Source organism: Pollachius pollachius (assembly GCF_949987615.1).
Source record: "Pollachius pollachius genome assembly, chromosome: 6".
Classification (NCBI taxonomy): domain Eukaryota; kingdom Metazoa; phylum Chordata; class Actinopteri; order Gadiformes; family Gadidae; genus Pollachius; species Pollachius pollachius.
Genome location: NC_136939.1, coordinates 12,537,453 through 12,562,593, shown reverse-complemented (window position 1 = coordinate 12,562,593; position 25,141 = coordinate 12,537,453). Strand labels below are relative to the sequence as shown.

The window sequence follows — 25,141 nt, the reverse complement described above, 5'->3', positions numbered from 1 at the left end:
ACTAAACGTCAAATCTTTCAAGAAGGACGATTGTGATATTCCTCTCGTAGGACTCGGAATTATCTCGCTCAGCCGAGATCAAGGCGCCGCCGCCTTGTATATTCAATGGCGAGACCGCGCCATGGAATCAAAGCATTAGCTAACCGCTCCTCCTGAATGCAGCCCTAAGGTTCCCTTAGCCCGTCCCTACTCTGACAAATCTCGCTCAGCCACCACACAGCATTTCAATTTCAATCAACGCTTCCATTACTTTGTACGCTCAGCATGCGCGCGCACACACACACACACACATATCAATTCTTAGTGGCGCAGCGTGCACCAGCCTGCCAATCTCCTTTTATTACTGGCTCTCCTCCCCCATCACACTCCCGTTGTTTTCCACGGGAGGCGTCCGCGGAAGCACAATGGAATTGGTCCTCCATTTTCATTATTCCCTGTGTGTGCGTGGGTATCTATGTGTGCTTAGCGTGCGTGTGTGTAGGCTGTGAGTGCATTGGGGCTGAGGGGCTTGAAGACGCAGAAAATTCATCACCTGAAGATCCTTGCCCACATTAACGATGCAAAGGGGGAAAGTGTGTGTGTGTGTGTGTGTGTGTGTGTGTGTGTGTGTGTCGAGGGGGTTTGTAGGGGAGGGGAGTAGAGTGCACTTCTATAATAACTGTTGTATTTATTATGCTTATTGTGTTATTTGTTATATATAATGTAATTTGGGGATGTGTGTTTGAGTGTGTGGCTGTGTGTGTGTGTGTGTGTGTGTGTGTGTGCACAGTATGAGAGTACCCTCCCAACATCAATCCCCCCATGCTTTGCATTGTGGGGCTGGAGATTATCCTTAGGGGGTCCCAATGATGTGGCCCATTTCCCCTCGTCATAACATCAAAGAGGCATTACCAAAACATCTGTAAAAGACGTTGTCGTTAAACAGAGGCGGAGGCGTTGCTCGGTGCAGTACGGTATGCCTGGTTGCCATAGCATCACGTATGGTCCTCTGTATTGGTAGTGCATGCTTATTCATTTCTGTTTGCAATCAGGGGCTCGGTTTTCATGTGCATTTTGTACTGACTTCATCAACACTGGCTTCATAAAGGAGAGTTATTGCGTGAATGACTGCGTGAATTAGCACACGCAGCAGCACACACACACACACACACGCACACACACACACACACACACACACACACGGAGCGATTGGCCTTTCTCTTAGGACAATTATGAAAAGCCATAGCAAAGATGTCAAATGTTGACATTCAACTGTTCAACTTTTCTTCCATCAGAATTACTGTTACTGTCAATCTGGAGCAACCATATGTATATAATGTCTGTAGTCTATGTATTTATGGACGAGAAGGAGTGGCTGAACTCGTGTAGAATACGTAGATATGACTAAATGACATTCATATTGTTGGTATTATTCCTAGAACTAGCAATTTGAGTGGGCCTCATGTATGAAAAGTGCTGCAAAAATAAAGTTGCCTTGCCTTGCCTAGAACTCACTATTAATACTGCTCCAAGTGATGTACAAGTCATGGTCAATTTAAATGATTAATCACATTTTTATGTGATTGATCACACTCTCTCTCTTTCACTCTCTCTCTCACACACACACACACACACACGCACACACACACACACACACACACACACACACACACGAGTGGAAGACCCACAACCACGGGGGAGTTTGGGTCGTGGGGTCTTGGGCCCCACAGTTTGGGTCGTGAATACCCTTATGCTGCAATTGCCCCATTATTGCAATACTTAGGGTAAAAGATACATTGATCATCCCTGTCCACTCGAAGACCTACGGTAAATGATGACGCCCAAACCAGCGTTCTCATGTCATTGTCCCTTCACTGTTCAGTTGGCGGAGGCAGCGGCAGTATCGCTAACGACGAGAAGTCGTAGTGGAGCAGGGAAGGGTACTGAAAGCCGGTCCCACTATGGCAGTTTCCTTTACGACCGCTAGCTAATGGACCGGGTTGCAATGCAGATTTCAGTGCCTCGTTTCGTTGACATGCCCGAGCTGCCGGTTGAAATATCCGTCCTCCGATGCGCCAAAACCGCCACACGTTACTGTGAGTTAACGAGTTACAGGCTGACAGAATGTATAGGACAATACTGATGCAAATTCAGTTTACTGTTGTTGTAATAATGCTTCAGGACTGTCAGGGAGTTGAAATGCAGTAATAATGCAAATGCCAGGGTTCAGTGAAGAAAACAACAATGTTGCTTTCTGAGGCTATTGCATGGTTGCATCAATGGATTAAATTTTATAAAAAAAACATTGACCCCTCCCGAGAATTTAACAGCCCCCACAGTGACTTCATTCTGGCTGCGGGACTGGGTCGTACTATACAAATAATAGACCTAAAGCAGAGACAATATTCACATGTTTTCAACCGTTAAGTAGTAGTTATGTACCTCATCCACAAAGGCACTTACTGTAAGTCTGCAAGGAAATCCAGAGTCTGTTTGCAGGGTAATAATAATAATAAAACATTGGAATTTCTGTTGTACTATGGGGTTCATCTTGTCTTGCACCCAGACTTGGTTATGGACAGGAGAAGAGCACTCACCTTGAATAAAGATGAAGCAGAACAAGGCTGTGAATATGGGTGGCGAATTTGAGCACAACAGTTATTTGCTCTAGGTTCCCCCACTCGTAAATCAAAGAGGCACTTTAATCCGCCATAGGATTTTTATTTTTTTGTTTTGTGTTTTCATTTCATTTCTTCCTGAGTCGTTATCCACACAAGGGGCAGAGTGGGCTCAAGCTCCAGCACATCTTGTTGTTTATTTTTAAATAGCCATATTCTTCTTACATGGTGTAGTTCCTCCGGTAACATTAATCACCATACGCGACATACTGACAACACGGTGGCCTACAGAGAGAAACGCCAAAGACAGGTCTTCTCTGCTCGGTTATATAGAGAGAACAACATGGTGTCTACAGGGAGAAACGCCACAGACAGGGTCTTCTCTGCTCGGTCATATAGAGAGAACAACATGGGGGTCTACAGAGAGAAACACCACAGACAGGTCTTCTCTGCTTGGTAATATAGAGAGAACAACATGGTGGTCTACAGAGAGAAACACCACAGACAGGTTCTTATCTGCTCGGTTATATTGGGTGACAGGTCTCACCTTCAATTGTCAAACATGTCAATCCAGTAAGGTAGATAAACAGAATATTTACAAACAACCTATACAGGGAGAAAAGAAGACACTATTGCCAAATATACTGAACTGAAGATGAAACCTGTCTGTAGAGAAGATGTCATGGCAGAGTAAACTTTTGCAACATTTGCTATAAAAGGTATAGCAAATGTCATCCATGAGCTGTATGTCAGTACACAAGTACAGATTACCTCAGTGAAGTGGATCAAACATTGATCGCAATTGTTTTTTTTGTGGAATTCTTCACTATTCGGGTAGGTGCAAAATATTTGGGAAAAATATGTCGATCAACGTCTTATTTTTTTGTTAAATAACATCCCCTATTATTGCCCCATTTAATAAATCAATAATGAAGATGATAAAGAAATAGAACAAAAAAAGATGATGAGATGATAATAAAATAGAAGGAATTAACAAAATAATAGAAAATCGTCAGCTCCATAACTGTTTGCCTTTGTAATATTTCGTGACATTATTATATCTAGTCTTAACTTAATCTAATCTTATGCACATGACCCTGTGAGGGTGCTTGTGATAGCGTGAGTTTGTGTCCATCGACAGACACCCCGGTGTTAGACGCCATAGTGTGGCTCACTTCAGGATTGTTTGGCGAGACCAATCTACAGATATTGTGCCGCACACATCAGAAAGAGAAAAGATAACTACAAAGCAAGGTTGTTTTGGTGTTTCTTGTTTGAACAGTCGGATTAATGATTCATGACAGCTTGATGAGAGTCCCCTACCAACATCTCTTGTATGGAGTTTTGCATGATCAAAGCCGCCTTGAATTCTGTTTTAGTTTGGCTTTTAACTACCATATAACTATTGTTACGCATATTTATGACTCCCAGAGAAAACCCCTATTCTTACAAGTTTTTAGAAGTCGAAACAATACCCAAAACTATAACAAACAATTCTCTAATACGTTTACATATACTATAGTAGAACAAAAATGGTTCGACATGGATAGACATTTGAATTGCCTCTAGTGTCTCCCGAATACTGAACTAGAAGATATCCAGAACTTAGACATTGCTCTAGCCAAACTACTGGGGAGGGCCAGCCGGAAGACAGGAAGTGCCATGGGCGTAGTCAAGGTGATTCCAAAGTTGTAACGGATATATTTTTACGAAGGTGAACGCAATTGTGAGTTGATTTTAACAAATGTATTTCCACAGTGGCCAATACAAGCTTACTACACAGGTTGGATATTTTAAACCTTTACAGAAACTTTGCTTTAGGGTGTTGTTTTTTGGACAGGATGCTTTAGACTGTCTTCCCACCGGCAAGAGGAAAATTGTAACTAAAAGAGCTGGCTGAGTTTGTGTTCGCTGTTGGCCCAGGAGGGATACCGACCATCAAAAGAGGATGCTATTGATATAGTTATCAGCTCTCTTCTGGATCACTGATTAATGGTCCATATCACGTTTGTTGTGGTTCGACCCTTCAGGCTGTTTTCAGGAGTTATCAATTCCATCTAACTACAGATCCCGGCCCCTAACAACAGGATCAGTTAAAATACATTTGAATCATGTTCAACGCCTGTTCCCCCAGATTTTAGCCTGTTTCCATCCGAATTTGGAAGTTCTTCATAAGTCTGATGGCGGACGACTGACGGTCCCCAGAGCCAAGAACGTATGTACTTCTGGTTTTATAATGCACTTTAGAAAAACAAAGCCTACAAATGGCATAACCTAAAATGTGCAGCTTCAATAGGAAAAAAGTTTGGTGCAATTTGTTTAAATCTCCTGTTATACTAACTTTATACAATGATAAATTCACCCATTTGTCACACAAAATGCATGGATGTGAATTAATGTGTTCTTTGATTTAATTATTCATTGAATAAAAGAATGAATGAATCTAGGCAGAATTAGGAGCCCAAAAGAAAGGAGACAGAAAGGAAACTAGGACTAACTGATAATCCAGCCCTGCGACCACATTTAACAGCCCACCTCAAAACTTTTTCATATTCATGAGCCAGCCCTGGGTGCAATAAGTTATTTAGCTCTCCCTGGAAACCTCTTGAAGAGTCTGGTGGACTCCTCATTTCAATGGTGATCTAAGCACGCCATGGCTCCTTTTCCTGTTGAATATTCTCATTGTCCACAGCATGGACTCACTCGGGGAGAACTCTCTCAGCATCCACTGAACCAACCACCTCCAGCTTCAGAATGAAGGGATCAAGGGACTGCAGAGTGATCACATATCCATTTCCACAGTGGCACACAGTTCTACAGAGCATCCACAAATTCACAGGCTTTTGTCTAACCCGTGGGATCGCCAGCTCCAGTCGAGCATACTGCTGTGTGTTCTGTGCAACCCATACAGGGCTTGATGCAAGATGAATAATGTTCAATACAGGTTTCTATACTATTTACTAGGACTGGTTCCTATTGGGGAGGTAGGTTGATGCTAGGATAATGCTGTATTGAAGCCAATTGCATTTTGCTATTTTGTATCTCCATTTATACTAATACACTGCATTCATCTGAAATAACTTGTCATGCTGTGACATATGGACTAAGTTTCATTACATAAAAAATTAAATAAAAACTGATCCTTCATCTTAAACAAAATCAATATGGCAACTTGTGCCCGGTGGTGAAATGTGTCTACATCAGCGCCCAGAGTTGGAGAGATTCCCTGATGATCAATGGGTTTGGTTCAAATGATGGATCGGTCACTCCGTTCTCCTGCCCGTTTAGTTTTTGACAGGCATATTCGCTGCGACAACTAATATATTACTCCTGACAGCCATGCAGAGTGTGATCAGCCGTGGAGAGGACAAAGAAGACAAAAGCAAGCCCTAATTGTTTCCTCCTGCTCCTCCTCTTTTAGTGACTGACCGGTAAGGATCAGCCACGTTAAATGTTAAGACAATTACTTTCTTGGCAGAAACACAAAAAAAGGAGAAGCCAGGGAGGTAGAGTCAGGAACATGACGAGATAATGAAATGTGAAATGTGGAGAGGAGAAGAACAGCGATGTTTGTGTGTTCATTTAATTAAACTACAACAGGAAAATGACCATCACCCTGGAAGCAAACTGACAAGCTGGGCAAACGCAGCCCAGAGTCTTCACAGCCCAGGAGGCTTCCTAATGGCTTCCAGCATTATATATATATATATATATATATATAGGGGTTCAAGATAGTATACTGGGTAGGTTGCTTGGTGCCTTTAAAGGTTACCCCAGTAATTGCGCAGGAACTATGTGGGGCCGGGGCTAATGAAACTGCATCCTGCATTTGAGGAATGCAACCCCCCCCCCCACACACACACACACACACACACACACGCACACGCGAGAACCAAGGCTGGTCTCCCAACGGCTTCCGAGCGCTTTGTCTCGACGGCCCCCCTCCCGACCCACCCGCCCAGTCCCCCCTGCGGGATGGGCGAGACCCCGGGCTGCTCTCCCGTGGGCTCCCTGTACCTTGAGTGTAGTGGCCCCCAGCTCCAGTCCCACCAGGACGGTCCGGTCCACCAGCTCGGCGACGCGGGGGTCGGCCACCTTGAGGGAGTCCTGCACCAGGTCGGTGACGTCCACGCGCCAGTCGGGCCCCAGCATGGTGATCACCTGGTCCGTGCCCTCGGCCGACGTGGTGTGGAACTGGGTGAGGACACGCACCAGCGCCCGCTGGTACTGCAGGGCGCAGCCGCGGCTGACCCGCGGCTCGTCGTCCTCCTCGTCGGCGGCCGCGTCGCTGTCCCGGGTGCTCCTGACGCGGCGCGGGGGGGGGGGGGGGGGGGGGGGAGAACACAATGTCAATGGAGCGCGTTGATGTAAGGGCTGTGTTTGTGACCCTGTGGCCTCTGGAAGCGCTTCACGCGTGGTGCGTCTTTTGAATTCAAGCGTTCATGCTCGGGCGCTGGCGTCGGGCAAGCGAGGCGAACGGGCTAATTGTCAGGAGCAGTTAGGGTTCGATGCCTTGCTCAGGGACACCGTGACACCGCGATCGAACCGGCCGTGACAGCCTAGTTGACACCGCATACAAACACAAAGAGGGTGATTAAAAATAAAGTACATAAAAAAAATAGCTCAAAATAACTCCAGTCTTGTCTAGTGCCTGCTGTGTTTGACTCCCACAACGAAAGGTACTTGGCACCCCTGCAGCGATCCTTGAGAGACTCCTACACACCTCTTTAATGAGATGGATCTGAATTCTCTAGGTAGTGGCTTTAGATAAAAGAATCTTCTAAATGCCTTAATGCTAATGATACCAAATACACTTATCTTCAATAGTCCACACTCAGAGAACTTAATGTGTGTATTTCTTAACAATTTGGAGCTTGGAGAAGGTAAACAAGGATATCTACCCCATAGAGAGTAGAAAGTGAGAAACACAAATCCCAACTGAGGGTTTAAACAACACGCCTGGACATAAGTCCTTCTCATGAAGGACGCAAGAACAGGAGGCTAATGGATTTCTAAAAGGCTTTGCCTCGCTCACAGGGGTTTCGATAGATGGATCATTTTGATAATAGACTTAAAAGACGCCAACACTCTTTTAGAAGGAGTATCATTTCCAGAACCTTCACAATAGCCATCACTAGCTAACAGCGTGCCCTCCTTGCCCGACCAATGAGGACGCTCGCCTGCACATTTTTCAAAGGTTACTCTGTTCCAAGTCAAGCCCAGCTGTAGGTGTATTTAAGAAGCCATGCTTCAGAAGGCAGGATTAACTGTGTCTCGATAGATGTGGTGACCTGTGAGCTGTTCGGTGAGGTTTGAAGAGAAAACAAGAGACTGCTTGTGACTCTAGACTCTAGCCATCAAGGAGGCAGTTTATTTTCTGTCTCACACGCTCCTACAGCTCAGGTCAGAGAAGACTTAACCCAGGTGCCCTCAGCCTCCCCCTGACCTGAAGTGTAATGTCCATTCTCATTAGGGTCTGAGATCCGTACGGACACACAGTAGGCTTCAGTGAACAAAGACCGATTACACCAATCCCTTTCCCTTTCGTTTTTTTTATTTCCTCCTCTTCTGATTTTTTCGAGCGTCAACTGCAAAGATAACAGCACAAGCCAGTGAACAATATATATATATATATATATATATATATATATATATATAAATAAATATCCTGCTGCACTGTAGCAAGGAAAGGGCCTACGGCAAAGCCAAGGTTACCTGAGCCCTCATAATTGAACAAGGTTATCTTGTGCCATGTTGACATAGCAAGTAGTATTGACGACGGGAGGGGACAGGGAGAAGTATAACATATAACGTGAAACTGTGTCAGTGGGGGAGAGAAATGATTGGAAGCAGTGAGAAGAACACCAGAGGGACGACAATCATTGCACAACCAGACGGATAGACGCTGTGTCTTTTTTTTCTCTCTCTATTTCTTCCAAAAAGTTGGAAGAAATGGAAACCAATAAACTGCCCGGCATGATCTTGGTTACAAAAGGTACAACCGGCAGGGGTGAGGAACAGGAAAGCAAAGGAAAGAGAAACGTGGGCCTTGTACATCAGAAATAACACGTCCACCAGCCGAAGACACGGGCTCCCGGTTAACAAAAGGAAATGATAACGGAAGTATTTTTCTGAAGGGGGCTGGGTCCCAGTCTAGTCAGTATGCAGGAGCATATCAGCAACTCCACTGTTCTGCGTGAGGCCCATTGGAAAACTAAGAGGAGCTATCTCTCGCCAGCGGTCTTTGACACTGCAAAGTACCACAGGGCAAGGTAAGGAAAAATGATATACTCTCAGCGAGCCCAGACGATGTGCAGTGCGGAGCACACAGTCATTTCTCACCCGGAAAAATATTACTTTCGCCAAGCTCTCGGCTACGGGCGGCAGTAGAAAAGGCTGGGGAAGCTGGGTAATGGAGCCCATATATATAAGTAACGGCAGGCTCCTGTGTTTACGAGAGCACAATGTAACCCCGTGTCAGAGTCACGCAGAGATGACGGTGAAAAAGACCCATCGATCTATGGATGTATTGGTTGAGAAAACGCTGTGGCTGAGCACTGTTCCCTATTCCCAGTCTAAATAGCATTTGGATGTAAAAAACGGTTGACCCTAGGCTACTTTCGAATTATAAGATCTATGGTCATATACGGGGAAATAAAATAAAAGGTCAGAACTACACATGAAAACAAACACTATCATTGTTTTCAAAAAAGGGAATTTGTTATGGTAGCCTTTGAGCAAGGCGTCATTGGGTCTTCAGCATGCACAATTGATTTCTGTTGTTGAATCCACTCCAACACAATCTGTAGGATTGCGTCTGGAAATGCTGCGGCCAAGGCCGTCTGTGATGGCAGTTGCTGGTGTGAATAAGATATTGAACCAACAGGCAAACGTTGATGAAGAGTAGTAGCACTATATTCACTTGGAATTGATTCGTTTTTGTGTTCTTCAAAGGCAAACATCGAAAAATCCCAACAAAATACCATTTCATTAAGATAAATAATGGACAACGACGGTTAGTACATATACGTTAATGGGACGATTAAGAGCCGAAAGGAACTGAGTTCGACCCAAATGTTCACAACCTACCAGTAGGCCTGTCTAACGCGCCTACCTCCTCAATGACCTTGAATTTAATTCCCTGTAATAATAATTTTTCCACCAGAATTAGTCTGACGTCACTTACAAGCCTGAAAACAGGGTTTATTAACACTTAAACATTTAAAACTAAGATTTGTCTCCTTAAAACTCGGTAAAAAAAGAATAAGAGAAATCGCTGGTCCACGTGGAACCCTTCTATTTACGCAAAAAGGGCCGAAAATAGCATGTCCACCCGACTGTTTTTCCATCCCCGCCGTTCAGTTGGAGCAGATAAATACCTGTGACTACTGAAGAGTCATTTGTCACGGAAATGAATACAGATTGTAACCTTTCCCACAAAAGATATAAGCCAGATGTTATTGGTTGTGATGTGTTTTTGGTCTCATGGGAAATGGGATTTATATGCTTTGGAATCTCACATATACATTCTGTTGATTAAAATAGCAGGTAACCTATAGAATAAATATGACACAGCCTTCAAGGTCAAATTGGATCACAATGGAAGCATTGAAAAACAACTCCACAAATCAACATGTGTGGAGTATTTTCAAACATTTCGCTTGGTTTGGTTTTTGCTTCTGTTAGAAGGAATGTGTATGTGTGTATGACGCATTTGTTAGAAGGGGCGTACCTGTGTGTGTGTGTGTGTGCGTACCTGTGGTACCTGTTTAAATGAAAGAAGGTTGTCATGCAATGTCAGTGGTCCAGATGCCCCAATTTGAGAAAGGATTGTTCTCCCCACCTGGGCCCTGTCTTTGAAAGGTTTCCCGCCTCCTCCATTACCATTCATTCTGCCTAAATATGACAATGATGCATCTGCCTGCTATTCATTAGTATGCATGTTGGGAGACATCTCATTTCATTTGTATCACCTGCTCTAGTGTCTGCTATTTATTAAACACTATCACTTCAATACGAAGGCCGCATGCTGGGCCTTTACTCCTCGAAGCATAGAGCCATCACACGGAAAAGGAATGTAACTTTGAATGTGGCATGTATGAGCTCCTACCATATACCCGCATGAAAGTGTAAATGATAACAAAAACAAAGAAATGAAGTAGGCCGACATAAAGCATTATATTAATAGTTCATGGCAGCTTCATAGCTGCGTGGATACTGCTTTAAACCACCTTTGGATGACTCTTCAACTTGACTGGGGGTTAGAATAATATATCCTCGCCATTTTTCTCATTGCTGTTCAGTTATTCATTCCTGACCTCATTCTAATCCATTTGTGAACTGCGTACAGGACAAGGCCAGAGCCGTTTTCAGTTTCCTTTTTGTTTTCTTTATAAATGCAGTCTTGTCCTTTAAGCTCCTGCTACCAATCTTTTGCCGCTACAAAACCCTTTTTGAGAGCCCTCCGCGAGTCAAGTGGGACCTTAAGGAGTAGGCAAACACTAAAAAGAAATCATGGGGACAGCACAAGTTATTGCATTGTCGTTTCTGTTTGCTTAAACAATAGTACCAGCCCGTGCCATAGATTGTAAAGTGCATTAACTGTGTGGTTTAATGTTTCTGTTCAATTAGTCAAATGACTCTGCTCGCTATGACATCATTGTATACGGTGAAAAAGCGTTTGAACCAAGCATCAGTATCCATATATCATGACATATATATGATTTTTCTCTGTAGAGAGTTCTAAAGAATGTTTAGTGAATATAATTTTAAAGGGGAATAGGTGGGATAAAAGTGTTTTACTTCTTCCTACTCCTTTTCAGATATGTAATTATAAAACGTTCTGTTTACACTTCTAGCAAGTGCTTATTATGTGAAATAAAGAAATCCATTAAAATCCGTTGGTACACTCAAACACAGCACACACAACAGCCTTGACACATGACATTTTTACTGAACGAAAGCAACCCCACAGCGGAATAACGAATAAAGAGTAATTCTCTGGGTGGACAGTACCAGCCGTTTCAAAATCCAAACCCACTGCATAGACCAACTGCACATGTCCTTCCTCACCTCCGGTCAGGCAGAATTGGCACCCTCCACCCTTTGATGAAGCTGAGGCTGCTGTCCGACAGCTCCACCTGCAGCGGGAGCTTGGGCACCCACACCGTCAGCTCCAGCGGCGCGCTCAGGTGCTCGTAGCTGAAGATGACCCGGGCGCTCATGGACCCCCGTGTCTCCTTCCCGTTGACGAACACGTAGTCGCAGTTCATGGACACCTGGGGGAGAAAGAGGGGGAGACGGGGTCAGAGGTCGGCCGGTGTGGGAAGCAGCCATGTTGTCGGTGTTGGTTCACTGATGACTTATGGGCGAATAATACAGATACGGATTACTTTCTTAGTCCCAGAGAGTCCTTTGAGATAGGATCTACCTCCTTAGTTTAGGAGGTAGAGCGTAAGGTAGAGCGGGTTCGCTTGTGAGCGGAAGGTTGCTAGTTCGATCCGATTCGAGTGTCGAGGTGTCCCTGAGCGAGGAACCTAACCCTCACTGCTTCCGACGAGCGGTCTGTCGCCGTGTGTTGTTGTTGGTGTATGGATCTGTGTATGGAAGGGTGTAAGTAGCTTTGGATAAAAGCATCTGCTCAATGTTAATGTAGCTGTATTTTATTCTTTATGAACAACGATTGATACTCAAAACCCAAGCTGTCTTGTCTTTAAATTAGTCCTTTGTCTGAAGTGACCTGAAGAATAGGTGATAAGAGGTAAGACTCTATGAATAATTCTTCACCCATTATCTTATAATATTGTTCAACTAAATGATGTTATTGAATATTGTTTAGCTAATTGATGAACAGAGCTATTGTTTACCACACATTAAAACACTTTATTGCCATATTAGCCATATTGGCATTTATATATCACAACTATGGATATAAATATATTGTCATTATATTGACATTGAACTGTAAGCACATTAATCTGGTGCTGCTGTCTCTTACATCTCTTCACCTCCCATCTCCAACCCCCCCCCCCCCAAAAAAAATCTTTTGAACAGGATCTGAAGCTATTTATGTCACTGCGTAATACATACCAAACAAAAGCTTTATGCCAAACAAACAACTCAAGCGGTGTGAGAGCGAGAGACGGTGTGCCATGACATGGCACCTTGGTTATAAAGTGAACATGCTACACCCTTCAGACCCGGTCTGCAAGCTTTATTCAATGTTTTGTTTCGCCTTAGTTGTAGTTTCTTTTTCTTTTTTCTTATGTATTAATAATTTATTCTCTAACAAAAGTATTCCCAACGCTGTCTCTGAGTTTCATCATTCAATTCAGAAACCCGTTCAGCACTGAAACTCAATCGCCCTGGAAGTGTGCGTCCCCTCAACCTCCTCCCCTAATGTTTAATTATTAACCAAGACGGATCCGCGCAGCAAGTTTTGCTTTCGGGGTCCCGTCAAAGATTTATCTAGTGATGGAGGGGTCAGGTGTGTGTGTGTGTGTATGTGTGTGTGTGTTTGGCGCTGGGGGGGGGTTGCTGGCATTGTAATCTGAGGATCTAATCTCTTCTGCAGATAGAGGTCGGGCTGGCCAGTTCTCTCAGGGCTGGGGATTCATCATACGCATGGGAGGGGGGGGGGGGGGGGGGGGCAGAATAGAGGGAGAGTTGTGGGGGGGAGCAGGGGGGAGGTTTGGGTAACACAATTTTCCCTCCCACGCAGACAGCCCAGAGTTCTGGAGAAAGAGTGCGGAGTTGGAGGGGCATGGTGGTCGTGATGCTAATGCTGGTGGTGCTGGTGTTGGCTGGGGTGCTAGGGGTGGTGGTGGTGGTGGGGGTGGTGGTGGTGGTGCTGCTGCTCTTGCTGGTGGTGGTGGTGGTGGTGCTGTTGGTGGTGGTGGTGGTGCCGCTGCTCTTGCTGGTGGTGGTGGTGGTGGTGCTCTTGCTGGTGGTGGTGGTGGTGGTGGTGGTGGTGCTCTTGCTGGTGGTGGTGGTGGTGGTGGTGGTGGTGCTCTTGCTGGTGGTGGTGGTGGTGCTCTTGCTGGTGGTGGTGGTGGTGGTGCTCTTGCTGGTGGTGGTGGTGGTGGTGCTCTTGCTGGTGGTGGTGGTGGTGGTGCTCTTGCTGGTGGTGGTGGTGGTGGTGCTCTTGCTGGTGGTGGTGGTGGTGGTGGTGGTGCTCTTGCTGGTGGTGGTGGTGTGAGCTTGGGGTGATGGAGGGACCCTTTAAGATGATAGCCTGATACTTGTCTGGTTCAGCTAATGCAATTCCAAGGCACTTGACCTTAGAAGTTTCCCAGTGTAATTCCTCTTGTTGTTTTGGTATCCATCTATCTCCAAACATATATACGGTACAGATCTCATTGGACATATCGGTTCTTTTTGTTATTTTTGTGGTGATGAAAGTGTGAAAAAGAAAGGAACGATAAAAATGAAAGCAAAAAGGAGACACCTGCCCGGTCATGTGGATTGATGAACGCTGGTCTGGAGCCAATGGTAGCGTCTGTCTGTGGTGCACTCACCCTCACTTAGTGAGGGTGAGTGCAGACATGCAGAAACACCCCCTCCCCACACACACACACACACACACAAACCCCGACAACATACACACGCATGATAAGCACACACACACTGAAATGCAGACGCACGCACACACAGTTCCCCACACACAGACTCCTGCGCCCTCTCAAATACACACTTAGAGAATGACCCCCACACACACACAGACCACTGCCCCCCCCCCCCCCCCCCCCACACACACACACACACACACACACACACACACACACACACACACACACACACACACAGTGGACTCCAGTCTTAATCTTTGGCGGGGGGCTCCTGCGGCGGCAGCAGCTGATCAACTCGGTCTGCTTAATTACGAGTCGAAAGCGGTTAGCAGCTATGGGTATCAGCGGCACTGTGGGGGCCCCGCGCGTGAAGACGAGCCTGCTCCCACGCACGCCGCCACCAGACGCCGTCACGCCGTCACTAATGCACAGTGGCACCTTCCGCGGCGCCAGCAGATTGCCTGGGTGGAGCATGGGGATCGCAGGCCGGATGAGTGAGGGGTGGGGGGAAAGGGGCGCGGAGAGACAAGGGCTGGGCACGGCCACTTTTCGCCTATGCTATGCGTGAGTCCCATTAGGGACTGAAAAAGGGGAAGGGACTGCTTAACATCACCCAGCGACACACTGAAGGAAGGGAGGGAGGGCGGGAGGGAGGACGGAGACACAAACACACCCACACACACTACTCGAGAAGGAGAGAGAAAGATAGACAAAAAGAGATAGCAAGTGAGAGAGACAAGAGGAGGGGAAAGGGAGAGAGACACACATGGAGCCAGAGAGAGAGAGAGAGAGAGAGAGAGAGAGAGAGAGAGAGAGAGAGAGAGAGAGAGAGAGAGAGAGAGAGAGAGAGAGAGAGAGAGAGAGAGAGAGAGAGAGAGAGAGAGAGCGCGCTAGAGGAAGAGGTAGAGAGAATGAGAGAGAGACACAGGGAGAGAGAGAGAGAGAGAGAGAGAGAGAGAGAGAGAGAGAGAGAGAGAGAGAGAGAGAGAGACAAAGAGAGCGCATGTAAGCTTAAGGGTTGTGGTTAGGGTCGGGGGGGCAATAATAACAAACCACACAGTTGTGCAGAAGCAGGGCACAGAGAAGTCCCGACATGTTATCTCATCCCTTTATTCCACAAAAGGGATTAAATTGAGGCTAGCGACAATTTAAGATAACTATTTTATAAATACATAAGCGAGCGGGCTGTTGTTGCGTGCAACAGCACGCAACGGCACAGCAGAAACAAACATTTCATTTTGGTAGTAATTAATTTTAGGGCATTTTTCTGGCTAGAGACGCAGTAAACAAGTGTGTTTGAGTTTCCTTTTTTTGGTCGGGGGAACAGAAGGCTTTGATTGCAGAAAAACATCAGAAACACAGAATCTCACAGCCGCCATTTTGTCCCGGCGATGCGTTGTTGGTAAAAGCACCGCTCGTCGTACATTTCAACATGCAGGGGAGTCTGCACGCTGAAGATATAACTTTCATTCAATTTTCATGAACATGACTTCCGGCCTGATTCAGTTGCTGAACTCCCATTGTACTACAGGCGATCATTTCAGTCAGGGAAAGCCACTGCAATAATTTCAGAAAAATAGAGAAAATGAAACATTTAGCTGACTTTGAAATCTTGGATTAATCCCCTAAGGAGAGCGAGTGGGCTTAAAAACAAAAGACCTCATCATTATCCAGGAGGCTAATACGGTAGGCTAATATTATTTTATTCCAATTAACGCATCAAAGTACGATGATGGACATTAATCACAAACTGTTCAAAGCTGAAAATTGGCATAACTCCAATCAACCCTTCCAATAAGTGGTAATTAAGCATGTTTATCTTTGCATGCTGTAAATCTGGAAATATCTGCATATGAGTAATATATATATATATATATATATATATATATATATATATATATATATATATATATAGCATTTATTGTCAAATTTTAATTCCAAATGTTTGGGGAAAAACCCTGGTTAGTAAATTGTCTTCAGCCGTTGTCGATTGACAGTGCCTGTCAGTGTGACTTGTCAGTCAAATTTGGAGGCAAAATCTGTTAGCTCTGATCCAAAAGTGCCTCTGGTGGTGGCGATGTCCAGAGGCATGCCGGCTAATCAGTTCATCTCCCTAAATGCAACAATGTGAAGTTAATAAGCGCATATCCACTTCTTTACACAACACTAAACTCCATTGAGTAATGAAGGCGAAAACAAAACTGCCGCAAATCAACGTTTAACTCCAGCAAAAACATTAAAATGTAAACAACTAGGAGCTGTGGCCTTAGCGAGAGCTGATATAAGAAAGCTTAATCGGAAAAAATATATATACACCGCTTCTCACTCTACCTCCCATAATCATACGCCTCATTTAATCACGCATTCAGTGTGGCTGCCAGCCGATGGCTATTTCTGAAGCTGTCGTGTTGTCGTACAAGGATATAAACTTCACCAAAGAAATGTGTGCGACTATACACGTATACTCTGCGAGCAGCCATACTGTGATAAATTAGCGTTGTCTCTATTTGACCTCACTGCCATTATTGCCGGCCGGGGGTCCTGAACTCTCTATGGGTTCTGCATCTCCAGCGAACACGTGTCTTCACAGGTGACCTGCAGACTTGAGCGGGTCAGCACGCACCGGAGGAACGACAGGGCTTTCTGTCGTTGGCCGTGGCAACGGAACAATCCTGATTAGGATTACAGGAATTAATGGACGGAAGATAAGTGGAGTAGGGGTTGAACATGGCTCAGGATGATTTATGAGGATGTGAATAAACGAGGTACCCAGCTAACTAGCTTGTGTTGACAACAAGGATCAAGGATCAAGGATCAAGGATGCCTTAAATGTCATTTAACATTTACATGAAAAACGAAATACAGTACTTAGGTCTCAGTGTGCTACCTAAAACCCTAGAATTTGTTTAACTTAAAATAAACTATTAATATAAATAAAGAAAAACTAAGATACAAAAATACATATTAAAAGAAGATATTTAAAGAAGGTTAGCAGCGTATTAATGAGTACAAGTGCAGCAGTAGGTAGTAAAGTCAAAATGCAAATCAGGTCAGCAGTCGGGGTCCTAGACATTAAAGTGCATAAGTGCAGTTAATCAGTGCATAATCAGGAGGTGTTTAGCAGTTCAACAGTCTTATAGCATCCAGGTAGAAGGTTTTCCTCAGCCTAGTTGTCCTTGCCCGGATGCTACGCAACCTCCTGCCTGAGGGAAGGAGGGTAAACAGTCAACGTGCTGGGTGGGTGGAGTCCTTCATGATGGAGGCTGCTCTGTCCTTGCATCTGGTGATGTAGATGGTTGACAGAGATGGCAAACTGCAGACAATGATTTGCTGGGCAGAATTGACCACCCGCTGTAGTGCCTGCTTCTCTGCCACTGTGCAGCTGCAATACCACACAGTGATACAGGAAGTGAGGATACTCTCCACCACACACCTACAGAAGGATTCGAGTATGGCTGTGGACATGCCTGCCCTCTTCTACTTCCTTAGGAAGTAGAGCCGTTGATGGACCTTCTTGATGGTGTGCATGGTGTTCTCCCGCCAGGTGAGTGTGTTGGTAAGGTGCAGGCCAAGGTATTTGAATGTGTGAACCCTCTCCACAGCTGCGTTGTCGATGAAGAGGGGGGGAGGGATAGGGCCCTTCCTGCATAAGTCCACAATCAACTCCTTCGTCTTCTTTATGTTCACGATCAGGTTGTTTTCCCCGTACCACAGTTCCAGTCCCCTCACTTCCTGCCTGTAAGCCGTCTCATCCCCATTGCTGATACCAATGTGTAGCCAGAGCAGCCCATGTCATTATAAGATCCCTGATGCAATAGCGGGTCTAGCTCCCTCACCTCCAATTGTGTTAGGATTCGTGGTCCCAGCCAGCCTTTGGTCGATCCAGCTTGCCCGCTCTGCACATTGACTTGTCTAGCCTGTGTCTAGACCAATCCACCCAATCAATGGTACTTCCTCACAGCTCTCAAGCACAAGGAAAGTGTCAAAAGAGACGACTGGATGTCGAGGCTATTCTGTAAGAAAATCAGTCGGAATGACACACCAATGAGAAAAACTACTTAGTTCCTCACCATTGGACACCTGTGTTTTCCTTCCTGCCTCATCAACACCAACCAAAGACCCAGACTTCCTCTACGTTTTCACAAAGATTTAAAAGACAAGGTCTGACTCAGTCGTCTTTGTGCCAAACATGAAAGTCCCGTCTGAGGTAGACATGTCCGACTGATGTTGCAGGGAGGCTCGGATTGAAGGACCCTCTCTCGCTCCACCCAGGCATGTGGGCAGGCGGGCAGGATGGCTGGCGGGGAGGAGGGCACGGAGGTGGTGGTGGTCAGGGGCGTCAGGGAGGCTTACAGGCAGCCAGGATGACCAAGGGAGTGCGACACTCCCGAAGCTTATCTCTCTCTCCCCGTCTTCACATGGGTGTTGTGACTCATACACTGCCCGGAGAGAGAGAGAGAGAGAGAGAGAGAGAGAGAGAGAGAGAGAGAGAGAGAGAGAGAGAGAGAGCGAGAGAAAGATAGAGAGAGAGCGAGAGAGGTGGGAGGTTGACTGTAGGCTTTAGACGTGGGCGAGTGTGCGTCTGCCCCCACGCTGCGGTTGACATCAGCTTTAGTGAGTCTCAGAAATCGCTGCCCTGCCTCTCGCCTCGTCCCTTCTGCTCTCGTCACGTACATCTCCACGCCACCCCCCACCCACCCACCCCACCCTCCCCTGTAATTTTCATTTCTCCTCTGCAAACCTCGCAAAAAAACCTCCAGTTTCAGCAGAGCCCTTAGGTCACATGAATAACCATACCTGACACACACACACACACACACACACTGTATAGTACAGCACGTACACAACACATATATACACATGATTACATCACATTATCTGCTGAGGCTCTGTCATTCATTATTGTACTATGCACACACATATTCATAATCATGGTCATATATTTCATATCCTTACTATACATTAGAGGGACAGCGGGATGCGTAGATAACAAAACATAACGACGAGGAAGAACAAAAATAGAAAACAGCTCTACGCAAGGGATGACAAATTGTGAGGACGGAAGATGACCAATATCCGAATGTCAAGAAGTCTTAAGAGTCTGAGTGCTTATGTGAATATTTATCAGGGCCCAGGGAACGTCATCTTGTTGTTGTCAAGGAGAGAAGTGCGGGGAACATAGCATCATAATGGCTTCCTAATTATACTTTGTTCAGCAGAGATTGTGTTTTAAGAAAAAAACCTTATATACTTAAAATTACTAAATAATGTACTATCACATAATTTGATATCATAATACTAAATAAAATATTTCATTCCTTAATCTTAAAGGTGCTGTAGGTGAGATTTAAGAGCTGACATTTTAGTGTAATTTGTTAGAAATGCTACAGCAGTCCATCAGCTAACAGTGCATGCAATGCACTGTGAGAATATATGCTTCATGTTGACTGCACTTGCCTTCGTATGAGTCAATTTAGATTTAAGAACGCTCCCGGCTGATTTTTGACCAATCAGGGCAATTCTTCCCTGATTGGTTTGCCTGTCAAACACAGGTGTGTGAATGCAACACTTCTTAATGACAGATAAACTTAGGGAGGGAGGGAGCAGAGTGGAAGGGGAATCGTTTCTGTTTCAAAACCTTGCTCACTGGCTCTTTCCTGAGCCGTCCCTCTCTTTGGAACTCCCACATCTTCCGTACACTACCTTTTATAAAATGCCTTGCTTCCTTGTAAACAGCAGTAAAACAATGATCATTGATCAATAGGTCAGGGAGCTGGTTTAATTTAAATCAATTTATCTCTTTATGTTGATTGCTGACTCAAAAGTTACTAGTATGAGATGATGATACTATAAGAATTTGAACTGCACTGCACTGCACATGCTGCTAAATCTGCCTCTAAGCAGTTTCATGGCCGAAACATTGAAGCGGAGAGGCCCATTCCACCACACAAATGCTTAATGCCTCATCTTTAATGGGTGCTAGACAATGAGGGATGAGGTGCCGCCGTGGTCCTATTGACACTGGTTCATCTCTCCCTTCTCACGCTCTTATTGTTTATATCCAGACAGCATGGGCACCAAGTCCAGCCTCACATGAAAGTGCACCAAAGTGCATCTGTGGGCGTGAGAATAACAGATTATATTTCTCTGCTATTATTATTGATTCTTGACCCCGTGAGTGACTCACTGCAGTCTCACCTGCATGAGAAGAAACAAACAGAAGTGAAAACTGTGCCTTTGGGTTAGTCACGCGCAAAGTTTTCAGGCCATCAGACGGTCTTGAATTTGGAAGCCAGTGAGCGATGTTGGGTATGTGTGCTTTCAACTTGATATTGTGTTTTGGTTAGTGTTTGTGTGCGTATGTACTGAATATATTTGTAATTGTATTGTTGAAAGTGGTTCGTTAAGCTTATTGTTGCTGTTCAATGCCATTCATAAAATGTCATGTAATGAAATGTACATATTATTTATCCCGGTTATAATGATATTCATCTGCCTGTGTCCAATTTGTACTAACAAATGCACATGCAGCTATATTTAAGGACAGGCATATATAATAGGTGAGAACAGAGAGCACCCCTTTAAAGGACCAGCTTCCCCTTCTTGGAATAGACTAATGTCAAATTACATTCATATTACATTACTTAACATTAATGGGCGAAGGTTTTTCAATGAGACCTTTTGCTTTGAAATTTGCGTTCATTTATTTAGCAAACTATAAATGAGGTTGGGATTGAGGTTTAGCAAAAATCAATGAACACTTATGCAGCTAAACACGAGAAAACGTTGTCGTTATTTCATTCGGCAATTCATTTTGATTTACTGTTGTATGTGTCATTCCGACACCTAGTTATATCATGAACGATTACATATAAACCAATTTGTGAGGGAGAATGAACACACTCTTCTCACTCACTTCTCAGTTTCATATTTCTTTGAAACCCTATATCTATATATATATATATATATATCTATATATATATATATATATATATATATATATATATATATATATATATATATATATAACAATTGCATTATTATTGCGTTATATATAATGATTTTGTTCGTACTGAACACAATCACAAAGAAAGAGACAACTGCTTCGGTGAGGGTTTTGTAAAGATAATTCATGTGGACGGAAATGTTAATATTTTATTGAATACATAACGTACACCCCATATGTAAATATGAGTAGGAGAAAGAGGGTAAAAATTTAATAATGCAAGTTGTTTCTTATTCTTCCTCCTTTTCAGTATGTTATGGATATTCGTAGTCAAGCAATGCCATGACTATGCACACACTCGGAAATTATACTTCCAAAAGATTAAGGTTAGGTGGTGGGTAGTGGTCTTTTATTATTTGTAATGATTTTATACAAATATGTATTTTATTATTATTATTATTATTATTATTATTATTATTATTATTATTATTATTATTATTATTATTATAAGAGAGAGAGCGAGAGAGTGAGAGACCAAGAGAGAGAGAGAGAGAACATCAATTTACATCCTTCTATAAAATAAAATCGTTTCCATTGTCACACTATTCAACGGCGACAAAATGGCCCGGAAACCAAAACAAAATTCTGGATACCAAAATAAATCAAACTTTCAAGTCTGAACGCGATTTAACAAAGCACAAAACGTCTACTTAGTGCTCTGTAGTCTCAAAAGGGAAACCTTCCCCATTGATGTGGACTAACTCCTGTAACTGAAATCTGTCCTGATTACAATTGGCTTGAGGAAGGAACCACGGCCCAATCAGCATACCTAATAGAGCTCCGCTCTTTGTTTTGCTCCCACTTTAATTCGCTCCATCAACAACCACAATACTGCATTTTGAGGTGACCCAGTCCAGTCCGATGCTGACTCCTCCCCTCAGCGCTGATTGGTGCCCCTACCAGGCCCACTCAAGTCAAGTCAAGTAACGCGGGATGATAAGTAGAAGGCGGAGAGGGGAGGAGGAACGATAAGGGAGAGCTCAGAACAGAACCCTCTCAGTGCCATCGTGGAGTCATTACTGCTGCTTTATAGTCCTATTTGAGTCCTATTGATTTGAATAGCAGCCTGCATCCCCCGGCCTCTTCTCAGGGTGAAATGAAATCAAGAGGCCTTGTGGGGCTCCTCCAGCTAAATAATGAGGTCTCGTACGCCTGCTCTGATGTTGTGTCTCCCCTGCTGCAGGACACTCTATGACCATTTGATGGAGGAAAGTAGAAGCCGTGTGTGTGTGTGCGCGCCTCAGGGGTATCTTACCTTAACAATGTCTTCGTTGGAGGACTTGCACTGCACAAAGGCCGAGACGTCCGTCACCGCTCCGTTCATCTCTATGGAGACCATCTTGACAGGGATGGCCACTGTTCGGCCGGTCAGGATGGCTGTATTAATGATCTCTGTATCCTACAGGGCGAGAGAGAGAGAGAGAGAGAGAGAGAGAGAGAGAGAGAGAGAGAGAGAGAGAGAGAGAGAGAGAGAGAGAGAGAGAGAGAGAGAGAGAGAGAGAGAACAAGAACAAACTCATTAATGTTGGCATCACCCAGATTGAACAACTTCTGACAGAGGAGGTGCAGAAATCACAGGGGTGTGAATCCCAAATGCCAGATGTCTGGCAGGATTTGTGATAGCAGCAAATATGTCTGTTTGTGACTACAAAGACGTAGTTACAAATGTCTATATTGAAAGTATATCGAGTATGACGCGCTTCCTAAGAATGAATCGAGCAGGGGATGCAAACGCTGTTAGTGATAAGTTCATGTATATCACATGGCCACAATACGAGTTGGACATTTAATGATTCACCCCTAGGCCTTGGAAAGGTGAGATGTCCTAAAGCTGATTGTTAAGTATTTGGTTACTCTTTCTTCCTTTAATCTGTGTCCCCTTATCTAATCAAGGTTCCCCCCCCTTCAATATGGTTGCTTTGATTTAATTTTATTCAGGAGAGACACAGTGCCACGCTCAGGCCCCAAGCTAGATTCAGCAGGGGTAACTTTGGGTGAGGAGAAATTAGAAAACTAAATTTTTTAGGAGAGTAGACGGTAGGACATTTAATTTCTGACTCTGGCATTTACATCTTTCCATTCATTTGACCATTATTTTTTTTCCCAACTGCAGAACCCAGACTTTCACTCCGAAGAGGGACATAGTGGATTAACGGTTAAAACATAAATGATGAGTATCATTTCATTATTTTAAAGAGCAACCGCAGGCAACATAACAGATTATGTCCTTCAAAGAAACCAATGCAAACTACTGTTGGGAGAATCACTGCGTTAGGTTTCAAAACATTAGAAGAAGAAAGTTATTGTTTTCTATGTCATTTACACAGTTATACTGATTACACATATTACACGGTAAAAAACAACAACATCAGCAATTAAAAAAAAATCTTGTTCCATACAACTGGGCAACACTTTCAGCACTGCTGTGTGTTAATTTAAACTGTGACTGTCTATGGAAATGGCCAATTAAAACACACACTAGCCCGAGTTTGAATCAATTCATTATTATTTTTTGGCAGGCCACGTTAAGCAGCAGGAACGTAACAAGTTCTCTCATTTGAGACGCATGCGTTGCCCAGGAGAGAAGGAGCTCAATGTTCATCTACCCCAAATGAAAAGCAGCATATCTCCATACCCCCAAAAAATGAGAATGTCAAAGTCTAACAACCTACAATCTTAATCAGGACAAGCAGAACAGGCATACCACGCAAGAATTAATTTCCCCTTAATTTTTTCCCCTCCATCTTCACATGGATTCCTGAACCAATTCTTGATGGTTCTTGAACTGATTATTCATAGGGCATTACTGATGCACGTGATTAATATTGCAAAGGCAATGGACCTTTTCAGCTTAAATGAAAAGGACACAAAACTACAGTTGGAAACATCAGAGGAAATAAAAGTGATGTTTAAGTGATGTAGTCATAAATGATGCAGAGACCAACCGTTACCCGGTCAGGGTGATGTCACTGTATGTGTTGACACAGACCCCCTGCATTCAGTGGGTGGTTAAATACTTGTGGGCCGTGATGTGTGTCTAAGCACACAACATTTCTTAGGGACCAAGGACAATACAATCCGCTTGGGTTTATAAATCAAGAACAGAAGAGGGAATAATGCAAGCAGAGCACAGTGACAGTTCATTGGTCTGGAGAGTCCACAGCTTTATTTATTCTACAGTTTCGACAAAAATTAAAGTCTCCTCAGGGTTCATGAACTTGGGTTAAAAATGTCCCCTCACTGATGCAGAAACCTGTTTTTAATGAATTATACTGTGCCGCGTAATGTTTCCTGTTGAAATTATATTAGGTTCATTATTTTTGTATTTTATTGAAATCAAATTAGTACATTCATGGTTGCATGGTAAATGTTTCATTAACAGGCTAACAAAAGAAAAACAACATAATTTTACCAGTCACAATTCTTTTTTGTTGTCAAACATTGAAACTAACCTTGAAGCATTCTTTGCAAGAATGCAAGTCAACCGTGTCCTAAGAAATGTAGTTTGCTCAGACTCAGTGGTTCCCAACCTTGAAGTTGGGATCCTACTTACTGTCCTCTGACATGCATATAGGATAGCAGGAGATTGCTGAGGTATTTGGCGCTCTATTGTAGCAAACACATTTTGTCCAATATAAACAAACTGCCTAATGACTCATAGCCACGGGTAAACTACCACCAATCACTTAGTGCTTAGTAGAGCGATACAATTATGTCCACTGGGACATTGATGTTACCCGCAGAGGCTGATTGGTTGAAAACAATTTTGTGTGGCAGCAGATGTCGATTGGGCAAAAAAGCCTTTACTGTGGAAACAGACGCATAAACAAACCTAAGTTGCGGTCCCAAACATTTTCAGGGCTATATGCGGTCAAGGGCCAAACCAATGTGGGAACCAAGGCTACAACTAAACCACGACCCCAATACCAAAATGACGTATCAGTGTTTTCATTGGTTGTACTGTATGTGGT

At 44.1% G+C, this 25,141-nt stretch overlaps 1 protein-coding gene across 1 annotated transcript in view; it reads right to left on the bottom strand.

The window, feature by feature from the left end:
- The window catches only part of tmem132e (transmembrane protein 132E), a gene marked incomplete at its 3' end in the record, with an annotated part of 90,549 nt that overhangs the window by 8,157 nt on the left and 57,251 nt on the right, over positions 1 to 25,141 (bottom strand). The window contains exons 5-7 of the mRNA XM_079738917.1: positions 22,426 to 22,569; positions 11,670 to 11,875; positions 6,615 to 6,900 (exon numbers count right to left, since the gene is read on the bottom strand). Of these exons, the coding sequence (XP_079595043.1) occupies positions 6,615 to 6,900; positions 11,670 to 11,875; positions 22,426 to 22,569 (636 nt within the window). The remainder of the gene's footprint in view (positions 1 to 6,614; positions 6,901 to 11,669; positions 11,876 to 22,425; positions 22,570 to 25,141) is intronic.